We start from the raw sequence: 12,326 nt of genomic DNA on the forward strand, positions 1-12,326 counted from the left end.
GACCCCTTTATAAAATCTATATGGAATCAGACACATACAAAGGCCAACAACTGTCCATTTGATCTGTTTAATCCCGATAGATTAATCGGTACATTTAATTTTTGTATTTCAAAAAGGTCACATGGAGAATTGTTTCATCTCTGAGGCTCTCTAAAGCGTCTCCTTTGAGACAACGGCTGGACAGTGTCCATGTTCACATCCGGTTTCAAACAACCGAATGAGATTCCTTGTTGCCGTTAGGAGCTGTTGTTGAAAGGCTGTTCTACACAACTGGAGCAAAATGACTAGTGGAGGATTATATGAGTGTTTATTCTGACTGCTGTTTGCATTTGGGTATTTGTGATTCTGTGTTGAAATGTGTTTGTACGTATCCTGGTGTGTGTGTGTGTGTGTGTGTGTGTGTGTGTGTGTGTGTGTGTGTGTGTGTGTGTGTGTGTGTGTGTGTGTGTGTGTGTGTGTGTGTGCATAAATACCTTAGCCAACGACAGTTGGGGCGAAAGGTTGTGTTTTTGTCTGCGTGTATTTATTTATTTATTTATTTATTACTTTGTATGTATTTTACCAACGAGCCGAATTGCATGAATTTAGTCAAGATGGCCCCGCAGCAGCTCCAGCAAACAAAATCAAGAACATTTGACCGATTCATCCTGGGGGAAATAAAAGTCCAACTTTGTCAAAGTAAAAGTATTGAAGCGTTGAGAACGGTCTGGAATGGCGCAAAACTCATCGTTAATCGTTTTCCAGCGCGACTCGAGATCTGGTATGATCGAGTGTACAAATGGGATCTGGCCTTGGGAAGTTTCCTTTTGACGCTAAGACGTCAACATACCCGGCCATCTTCCGCAAAATTTTAATGCTGTAAATCTTTATAGGTTGTAATGATCCAGAGAGGTGATGATGATGTGTTATCGTACATCAACAACTAAAAACTGGTTCCGAAAATGTTTCACTTTTCAAGAGTGACTTTAAGACATTGATGCTGCTTTGAATCCAGTCGAGTTGCAAACATCTCAAATGAATTTTCTGCACAGTGACAATTGGGGTGTGGACACACACACACACACACACACACACACACACACACACACACACACACACACACACACACACACACACACACACACACACACACACACACACACACACTGCTCTTTTTTTTTCCACTTTGCACTGGTCGTTGGTGGGAATGTTTCTGTCCCTCGGTCTGAAGCTTCGTCTCGCCGCCCCGTCCTTCATGTCAGAGCCTCAATTTGGAGAAATGTCAGCGAGCACAATGAGCCAGCAGGGCAGGGCGCCGTGTCGCCCCCGTGTCGCCGCCGCCGTGCCGCCGCCGCGCCGCCGCCGCGCACACAGAGACAAACACATCAGGTTCACCTCATCATCTCAAAGCACCTGAGAGAAAGTCAGGAAGAGAGGGAGAGGGGGAGTAAACAGAAAGGGAGGGAGAGGAAATGAGAGAAAGGTGAAGAGGAGGGATGAGATGCCGGAAAAGAGAAGGAGGAAAACTGCGGGAGCGAAGGAAGGAATGAAGGGGTGAGAGAGGGAGAGGATGGGAAAAAGGGGAAAGGGATGCGAGAGAGATGGAGGGAGAGGAAGAAACACCTGGAGAGAGAGAAATGAAAGGGGAAGGAATGGAGGGAGGGAAGGATGGAGGGAGTCAGAGTGTCAGATTGGGAAACACCTCAGCATCATATCAGTCACAACTGCAAGCCATACTGCCTCTGTTGCCATGACAACGGGGGGACCGTCAGGCATCCTGTAGGGAGGGAGGGTCCAAAAAATCTGTGGCTGTCACTTGCGACTGGAGAGAAAGAGACAGAGTTGGAGAGGGAAAGAGGGTGAAAAAGTGGAGCGAGAGTGAGAAAGAGGGGGTGACAGAGTAAGAAAGAGAAAAAGAGTTGGAGAGAGTGATAGAGTCGGAGAGAGAGAAAGAGAGGGGTGAGCAAGCGAGGGAGAGAGAGAGAGAGTTTAAGAGAGAAATACAAAGGGAGGGAAAGTGAGAGATGGGGAGAAAGATTGATAAAGAGGGGTGAGGGAGGGATAGAAAGAGAGGGAGAGAGTGGGGGAAAAGACGTGAGAAAGAGAAATAAAGAGAAAGAACGGGGAGGAAAAGAAAGTAAAGCACAGAAGACAGTATTAGAGAGAACAGAGTGAACGAGGACGAGAAGAGAGAGAAGGAAGTTTCTGTGACAAAAGCGGCAGAGAAAGTGAGACAGAAAAGAGAAAGCATAAAAAAACTTGCTGGGAGGAGGAGCGAAGGAGGAGCGAGGGAGGAGGAGCGAGGGAGGAGGAGCGAGGGAGAAGTGTGTGAGTCGGCCGAGTCACAAACATCCTGCAGGAAAGTTTAGACTCGTGTCGTTTTAACGCCGTCGGTGCAGCTCAAGATAAATACTCACACTGCTTCAGGTCAATGTTTCTGAGGGATGGTGGCTGGCACACACACACACACACACACACACACACACACACACACACACACACACACACACACACACACACACACACACACACACACACACACACACACACACACACACACACACACACACACACACACACACACACACACACACACACACACACACACACACACACGTACATAACCTGGCCAAACTTTTTAGAATCTCCTGAATAAAAGCTGAAGTGGGACCATTAGTGACTCAGCTTCAACTGTCAACCAACCATCCGCTGCTTCGTTTCCCTGTAACTGTCCACAGACAATGAAACCTAAATTTAATTCAATTGAACTTTATCTATATAGTACCAACTATAACAAAGTCATTTCAAGGCTCTTTTACCAATCATGGCCACACTTAAATACTTCCGGGGGTTCAGGAAAAGTAGACAGGAAAGAAGATACTATTCAGATGCCCCCATGTTAATTAGATAATATCTTGCTTCCTCCCACAGTCTGATCCATGCATGGGAGGCTAACTGGTGTGTGTGTGTGTGTGTGTGTGTGTGTGTGTGTGTGTGTGTGTGTGTGTGTGTGTGTGTGTGTGTGTGTGTGTGTGTGTGTGTGTGTGTGTGTGTGTGTGTGTGTGTGTGTGTGTGTGTGTGTGTGTGTGTGTGTGTGTGTGTGTGTCCTGTGATGTACTGGCGACCTGTCCAGGGTGTAACCCTGCCTCTGCCCAGTATCAGCTGATATCAGCTCCTGCGACCCTGAACTCAACAAAGTGGTTCAAAAGATGGATGGAAGGATTTATTGACGGCCATATCTTATGGATCTGACGTCTACCATACTACTTGAATACAATTTTAAGGCGTAGTCCTGCCTCAGTCACATATTCCGATACTCCTCAGTCTTGACCGGTGAGTTTCAGTCGCCATTAACTGATCCATCGATCAGTCATCGACGACCACTTATGAAGTTTCAAACCCAAAGCAGCCCGAGATAATGTGCCAGTACCTTCCCAAGTCACACCTTCAGTCCGAGCGTCTGGTGAAGACACGGCGCTGTCTCGCAGTGGGATATGTTTCTGCCGGATGTCATCCGTGTTTATGGGGAAATAAGACCTTGGAGAGATTTATGGAGGGGTTTGGGTCTTTGCGGGGACGAGGAGGGAGGAAGAGGAAAGTGTTTTCACTCTGCGAGCAGGGCCACCGCGGACAAAGTCTTATTAGCCTTTGCTTGGATGGGGGTCAGACTGTTGATCTCAACTCTGCAGCCTATTGATTAAAGGCGTGCTGGACGGTGGTGGATATTGACCACGTAGTAATTGACTGTGTGCATGTAGAGACTTTTTGTTCGGAGGGCCCAAAGTGCTTCAAATTGACTTCTCCCCATCGACGGGCTCATTGACTTCTGCAGAGATCTCAGTGATCCGAGCCTCATATGGAGGCGACGAGTCCTGAACTCCCCCAAAAAACCAGAAGTCTTCCGAGGACCTGAGCTGCTGCTTTTTACGTTTTAAACGGCAGATATTTTGGGGCTTTCGTCTGATCTGACAGTCGTGGAGGAGGGACTTTGTATCTCTACAGATACTGATGCAGGATTTTACCATCATGTGAATTAGAGTTGCAACCCTAAACTTTAGCTACTTGCAGATACCGAGCGCCGATATGAGTACCTTTCAAATGCCGTAAAGACTCATTTATACTCGATACGCAAACGATATGTAATTGACGCTTGCCTTACTTGAGTAGAAGTTTTAGGCATCTATACTTCACTGGAGTAATTATTTTTCAACCAACTGAAATGATCTGCACTTTGTACTCCTTACACTTTAACGGCCTTGTTATTACCTTTGCCAATGTATGTATGTATGTATGTATGTATGTATGTATGTATGTATGTATGTATGTATGTATGTATGTATGTATGTATGTATGTATGTATGTATGTATTTTACCAATGTTTCGCAAAAACGACACACCCGAATCGCATCAAAGGAGATCAGCATCTGTTGCCATGGAGACGCTCTCTGCTCAGTGTTTCGCACAGTGATGTTACTAGCCGCTAACATGCTAGCGATGCTAACTCGGTTCCGCAAACAAATGTGGCGTTTGTGAAGGTCTGCGCTCTACCGAGTGTAGCTCTAGTTTAAAAACAAAAACAAATAAGCCATTTTTTTGGGGGGGGGGATTATCATCATTAAAAATAAATAACTACATAAAAAAAAATCAGAGAGAGAGAGAGAGAGAGAGAGAGAGAGAGAGAGAGAGAGAGAGAATATCAGAATGTCTCAAACACCAACGAGGACGTTGATATCCAGGCAGACCAGCCAGGTACATCTTTTCCAAAATGCTTGGATCCCAAAACTAAATAATTTCTAATGACCTGCTGCAAGTTCTGTGCACCCAAGTATCATGAGCTAATTCCTTTCAAACTATAATATCAACACTATAGTCATTATGGCATTTAGAGTAATGTTGGTTTTGTTGGAAGGTGGGGTAATGCGCTATAGGCCCCTCTGGCATGCGACCTAAGCTGGTTTCATCTTTGTATTACTTTTACATTTGTACATACAACTTTGGTGAAATGCTTGAGGCAATACTTTAAGGTCTACAAAAGTATTTTTAAAACCCAGCATCTATACTTCTACTTGAGTAATAAATGTGAATACTCTTGACACCTCTGCGTGCTGCTCTATGTGTAAACGGTACTGAATGACTGAATAATTTTCAAAGGCACTCCTTAACTCTCCTGAAAATGAATTTTAAAAAATGTGCAAAAATAGTGAAAGAAAGCTATAAAAAGTTTTTTTTTTAAATGATAAGACCCTGAAATGACCAGAAATTCTGAAAGAAAAGAATGCTCATAAAGAAGAGTGAAACTGCTAAAATCAGGCAAAAAAAGAAAGAAAGGAAAGTCAAATGTATGAAATGTTCACCGTCCTGAATTTAACTGAAACTTCATAAAAACAACATTTTGAGACATTTCTTGTCCGTGCATCAAAACGGTCGAGGAAACCCTCGAAGCTGTGTTCGCCTCTTTTGAAAGGCTAAACGAGTTTTACGGCTCCAGTTAAACTTGATTTGTGTGCCGCCACGCACTCCAGCTGGCTGTCAATGAGCGTATCAGTCATACTCTAATCACGTTTATCATGTAGCATCGGTGGTGTGGGAGCCCAGAAACCCTTTAGCATGTAGCGTGTAGCATGTAGCGTGTAGCATGTAGCACGGCTCGGAGTAAAATCCTCCAGGATCCACTGAGCAGTAAAACAAGAGCTCGTCACACTGAGCTCAGATCTTCTGTCCTTCTGTCCCGTCACCCTGGTGGAAAGTCTCCACCTCTCAGTCTGGTTCTGTGGCTTTTCTTCCTGTTAAGGTGGAGTTTCTCCTTCCCACTGTCTCTTATGCTTTCTCTTGTGGGATTGTTGGGGTTTTTTTTCTTTGTAAAATTGCCTGGAAATGACTGTTGTATTTGTTGCTAATTCAATTGTCCTTGTACTGAAGTTGTGCTACACGCTGGATGTATGTCAAATATATAGAACATCTCAACCTTTGTCTCCAGAACCCCCCCCCCCCCCCCCCCGCACCCTCCCCCACCTGCACAGATTGCCTCTAAGAAATCCAACCATGTCACGCCACGCCAACTCTGAAAACATGAAAAACCCTTCAAAATACAATATATATATATAAAAAGGTATTCCAGATAGTGTCTTATCCAGGTTTTCTTTGACATGTACAAATCTACTTCACACCACCTCAGAGCGGACCGAGCCTCGGGCCCCGCCAAGAGGGTCCAAGACTCCATGTTCTCAACCACTCCTTTTAAAATTATTTTTAAATAGCAATTTCAATCATTCTTTCATAGGGTTTTTTTTTTTTTTTTGCCCTGATTTGAAGTATTCCTGATACTGAAGATGCCATAATGTGTTGTCGGCGCAATAATCCCAGTTATATGGAGTGTGAAGCCTTTAACTAAACCCTGTGTACGTTGTAGTCTCCAGTCGTTTATCTTGTCACATATTTACTGATCCAATGTTGTTTTCACATTTATTCACCCTTATTATTTTTTTACAAGCCCGGCTTGTATGTCATTAAATATAGCCTATAGGCACAGAAACGGCTCCCATTTTATGACTCATCTGAGTTCGGATAGGAGCATATTTTTGGATATTATAATCGTAGTTCTGTCTGTTGTTACATAACATTTTATTTTTTCCATTAACTTTTCTTCATGCCAATTCCTGCAGTGCTTGTGCTGCTGCTGCCGCTGCTGCTCTGCAGATCATTTCCCTCCTTATCCCCTCTATATTCTCCCTGAAATGAAGGCACAATTCTACCAAGGTGCAATATCAAAATGTGGCACTTGCAAATGTGGTTGACATACACAGTATTTGTTATGCAACGACTGACTGAACTCGAGTGCATGGGAATTTCAAGTTGAAGTCAAAACTCTGACATTGAATAACCTGCACTGTTATACAAAAAAAAAAACAACAACATTGCTTTTCACCTTGCAGGATGTGCATGCATGCAAGTGTGCGAAAAAAAAGAAGAAAAAAAAAAAGAAGAGGAGCCCTCCACCTCAACGCTGCACCACATTTTAAGATGCACGTCATCCTTCTTACATTTTCATGTTAATTCGGGAAGAGCGCGCTATTTTTATCCTCAGCTGCACGATTACTACACTTCTCTGCGTCTTCTGCTCAGTGCCCCTGCGTGCAACGAGCGCCTCGACTCCCGCAGTAAAAAAACAAACAAACAAAACAGAAAGACGTGTTGAGGGGTAGAGACGCGGGAAAGACCAAATTGTTGCTGTATCGGACCATGCACCGGTGCAGCTGGGCTATTTTTAGCTGGGAACTACATCAGCTCTGACTGCAGACACTGTGAGGGGAAATCACCACCAGCGCTGTTTTGCTGCTGTCTTCAGCCAACCAGACGTTTCACTGAGGCAAATGAAACACAGCAGGAGCACAGGCGGTGCGTGCGTCTCGGAATGAACAGAAGAGCACGAGGGAAAGATTCCCACCCCCCAACATTTGTTTATTTGAGAATTCTTTTTTTGGGGGGTGGGGGGGTAAAGGATGCTCTTCTCCTGGTGAGGTATTTTGCTCATTAACAAACGCAAGCGTGACCCTGCATGTGAGTCCTGTTGGAGCGCAGCATCACCGGTAACCCGGTCTGAAGCGAGGCAGGTGGTCCGAGAGAGAGAGAGGGAGGGAGAGAGAGAGGGAGAGAGAGAGGAGAGAGAGAGAGAGAGAGAGAGAGAGAGAGAGAGAGAGAGAGAGAGAGAGAGAGAGAGAGAGACGCATTGGTCGGGTTACTCTCCTTACGACACACCAACAGCCGTCAACCTGTGGATAGAGGAGCGCGCGCGGTGCTCCATCCGTCCGCCGTCTCCTCCTCAGGCGCCCTTCCGACGCCGCGTCCAGGACGCATGAGCCGGGAGAGGGTGCCCGCTCGTTTCCCCACAGGAGGAGGAGGAGGAGGAGGAGGAGGAGGAGGAGGTGGAGGAGGAGGAGGAGGAGGAAGAAGAGGAGGAGAGGAGCCGGAAAAGTTGGAGGGCTCGTGCGCCATCCCCGCTTCATGAATGGCCGGACCATGGAGGAGATGCCATTCGAAAGAGTCAAGACCCGGCGGAGGAAGGGTCACTGCCCGGCCGGCGCGCCCCTGGGTGCCATCGCCTGCGAGGACGAGTTCAACAGCCAGGAGCTGGAGGCTCTCTTCCAGAACTACAACCTGAAGCTGGAGCAGACCGCCACCCTCAAGGCGCTGGCGGTGCTCATTGTGGCCGCGTCCTCGCTGTCCCTGGTGGAGCTGCTGTCCAGCCCGCGCCTCACCTTGTCCAAGGGCTCGTACCCGGTGCACTGCGTGGTGTTCCTGTCGCTCTTCATCGTCACCAACGTCAAGTACCTGCAGGTGACGCAGCTGCAGCAGATCGCAAAGCTGGCCCTGCTCTTCAGCTTCACCTTTGCGCTGCTGTGTTGCCCCTTCCCGCTGGCACTCGGCACGCCGGAGCAGGTGGTCGCCGCGGCCCCTGAGCAAGGCGTGTGGCAGCTCATGCTAGTCACCCTCGTGGCTTACGTGTTGCTGCCGGTGCGCACGCTGCTGGCGGTGCTGTTTGGCGTGATGCTGGCCGCGTCCCACTTCATTGTCATCGCCACGTCGGTCACGGGGAGGAAGCAGAGGCTGTGGAGATCGGTAAGTGCTGCACTCGACCGCCACGTCCACACGCTGTCCCCACACACCCGCGCGCGTCCGGTTACGCTTTCAATCCAACAGAAACTTCCAGGCGCACCAGAGCTGCGGAGCGGCACTTTTCTCGTTGACTCTCGCAAGCCAGCGTGCTCGTTCCGACGAGTTTCCCTGGAGGAGAGAAAGGTTAAAAAAGAAACTAAAAAGAAACAAACAAACACAGAAACAACTCCCACGGAGATCGATTTTGGCTCCCGGACAGAGTGAAACTGAAAGCGAGCAGACGCTTTGGCACAGCAGCTTAATGAGGCAGACGAGGAGCTGTCCAACCTGTAGTGCTGAAACGAACTCACAACCCGGCGCCTCCTCTCTGGCTGTCACCACGACAAAGTATGTGACCACTCAAAACAAATCCCCAAACGACTTTAATGTTCGATTATTTATAAGATAAGATTATACAGGACAGGACAGGACAGGACAGGACAGGACAGGACAGGACAGGACAGGACAGGACAATCCTCTAATTTCCCACAGCGGAGAGTTTTTGTTTGTTGCAACATCAGAAAACACTAATAACAATACAAATAAAAACAGTATTATACAATATTATACAACAAGATAAAAACTATATTTAGGTGAAGTATATAATATAGAATATAATAAAGTTGGTGCTGATTGGATTCATCATTATCCTCATTAACCCGGAGTCACCAATAAGTAATTAACTTTTTCTGTTTATTAGTTAGTAAGAGTGTGAAAATCCCGTTAATTTGGTCTTATTAGCTTTTATCCTGTTTGATTACTTATAAAGATATAGACTTTCTCCATCCGTGTCAACTCAAGTCCTGAGAGACAAACTTTCTAGACTGTTAGTCACAACTGCGCTCATTCTCATCCGGTCCCGGTGACACAGTCTGCTGGTAACGTTCTTTAGGATGAATTTACCTGCTACAACTTGTTGTTAATGACCATGAGTTTGACTCGTGACCCTTTAACTCAACACATCTGACAGTTTTATTTACACTGTTTAGAACCGTCGCCATTAACCCCGGTCCAGCCTCTGGATTATCTTCACCCTGTATGTTATATATTTATTTATTTTACAGCCTGTCAGTGTGAAATGTCCAGTAATTTACAACTAAATCTGTGTGCAACCTGCAGTGTGACACACGACACAGGCTTATTCTTCTCTGAACGCTATAAATCGAACTACATAATCACAAGGAAAGCTCTTTAGCGTTTATTCTCTACTGATTAAGATTTACATTTTGGGCTGAAAATTGAAGGTCGTTGGATGTTTAGGTGAATCGCAGGGGAGGAAATCGATGACTAAGCTGTTTAGGATACTATCAAGTATTGTGTTAGGGGCATTTTTCACTTGGGAACCATTACGAACGGAACTAAAGGACGACCTTTTGTTCTCTCGTGTTCGTTTTTAGAGGATTTGGGTAAAATTCCCTTCAGTTGACTCAGACTGAAGCGCTCCAGATTACGTTCCTTCCTATGGTTGTTCAATGTTTAGAAATCTGTGGTTTCTTCAGGGTCCCCGGGAACTCATAGAGGAACTTTTCTGGTTCTTCAAAATGCTACAACTCCAGTAATCTTCTACCTTAAAACTCTCCGATAGTTTCCAGTAATCCCTCAGAGGTGGAACTTAATACTTTTATCATCAAAATCAACCCCGAGTCAGAAAAGTGACTTTAATGGAATACTTTTATTCAACAAAACATAAACAATATATGACTGATTCAACAATTGTCCACAAACACTGACATACAGCAAATGGTCAATGTTACTATTTCACATCCGCTCGGAGAACCGTTGCACCTCGTCGTCTTCCTCGTCCCACTTAACTGTTAGAAAGTGACCACGCATGCTGGTAATCCTCAAGTCGCCCACCAGCAGAACACATGTATTTCAATGTAAACTTGACCCCACAAGGTCAGGGCAGGTCCTCCAGATGTCCTCCAGTTGTCCTCCAGATGTCCTCCAGGTATCCTCCACCTCGGAGTCTGGATCTGATGGAGGTTACATTTGTTGGGCAGTTTTTAGAAGGTTAGGTGTGTTGCAACTGATCTCATATTAGAAGAAATTGACACACTACTGAGTTATTTCCAGCTTTTGTTTCACGTGAAACCTTTAGAAAAAGGATGATTGAGCCTCATTTACTTTTTATTTTGGGATGATTTACATGCATTTTGACTCTGAGGACAATCGCAGCAATAAAGTGGCACTTTTGACAATATATCTGATGTCTGCACTCATTTCTAAGTGCATTGAGGAAAAAAAAATCCCAAATTGAATCAAAACTCTAATTGAAAAAATAAAAGTTTTGTTAGTTTTTTTGGCCAAATCGTCCAGAGATTGAAAGTTTTTTGTTTATGAAGTGCAGATAAAACATATTATTCCTTTGGCGGTGGCGTTTCACTGCCACTTTCACCTCTGACCTCACAGAACAATTAATAGAACGACGACAGAGGTCATCATTCAAATTACGACCCCAACAGCATCTGTAGCTTTAGATAAAGTAAATGATACAGTTTAGCCCAGGATCATTTCCTCTTTAAGTCACACCTGCGATTCATGTTTTAATCCGTGCCCTGACCTTGATGTTCCTCGTTCTGTCCGTTCCTATGGATTAATCGACGGCCGCGTGGTCTAATCTGGACAGAGACTCACATATGGACACGTGTGCTCCTTCAGACTCACATGCAGGCAACAGTCCACGGCCACAGGCACTTTGCCTGGCGTGTCTGTTCACGTCCGTCTGCAGCTGCCGCACACTGCCAGTTCGGTTCGCCGGCGTCAACTCGATCAACTCGGCTTTTATAGGGCTAATGTAGTGGCTCAATTACTTGTGCCTGCATGCGAGTGTGTGTGTGTGTGTGTGTGTGTGTGTGTATGTAATCAGATTTGTGTGTTTGTGCGTGCGTGATGATGCTTGCGCGTTTGAAAGGGGTTTGTGTGCGCAGGCTAAAAACTGGAGCGTACACAGATTGGATTTTGCCTGTGATCAAATTTGAGTGAGGGCTACACGTTTCCTAGAGGGACACTGTAAATCTCCCTGGTTTCACCTTCACCTTTAAGGAGAACTTACAGCCCCTTTCCTTCCACTTTGCGTGTCTCGCTTTGACCTCAGTTTAGACTGACAGGCTCACTTTCGCCCGTCTCGGTCCTTGGATGATGGATTTCAGCAAACAATGACGGAATAATGGCTAAATACAGAGATACCTGCCAATAACATAATCATTTTGCCAATTTGAACTAAATAATGTAATACTTGCCAGATATCTAATAAAATAGTAAAAGAAAACATTTTACAACCACAACTGAAAGTAAATGCCACATAGAGAGTATATGAATATGAAGACTACGCCATCATTGATACATGTTTTTCATGAGCAAAAACTGCAAAGAAATCTTTCATTTTCTAAGAAATGCCGTCCTATTTATGTATTATTACATCATTAGTTGCAGTTATTACATTTTAGAATGACTCTTCTAATACTACTTCAATAATTCGGACGATTACTTCTGCTAACTAGAGCTACACTCGGTAGAGCGCAAACCTTCGGCAATGTCACGTTTGTTTTTCGGAACCGAGTTAGCATGATAGCGTGTTAGCAGTTAGCTCATACGATGCTAACTAGGTGGGTCAGGTAGCTATCACTGTGTGAAACATTGAGCAGGGAGCGTCTCCATGGCAACAGACGCTGATCTCCTATGCCTCACTCATC

General features: G+C 45.3%; 1 protein-coding gene across 1 annotated transcript in view; it reads left to right on the top strand.

Annotated features, from left to right (window-relative positions):
* Positions 1-7,730: 7,730 nt before the first annotated feature.
* adcy1a (adenylate cyclase 1a) overlaps positions 7,731-12,326 on the top strand; it is a 56,033-nt gene continuing 51,437 nt past the window's right edge. The window contains exon 1 of the mRNA XM_080472635.1: positions 7,731-8,595. Within this exon, the coding sequence (XP_080328761.1) occupies positions 7,981-8,595 (615 nt within the window). The 5' untranslated portion in view covers positions 7,731-7,980. The remainder of the gene's footprint in view (positions 8,596-12,326) is intronic.

This window comes from Lipophrys pholis (assembly GCF_963383615.2).
Source record: "Lipophrys pholis genome assembly, chromosome: 10".
In the NCBI taxonomy this organism is placed as follows: Eukaryota; Metazoa; Chordata; class Actinopteri; order Blenniiformes; family Blenniidae; genus Lipophrys; species Lipophrys pholis.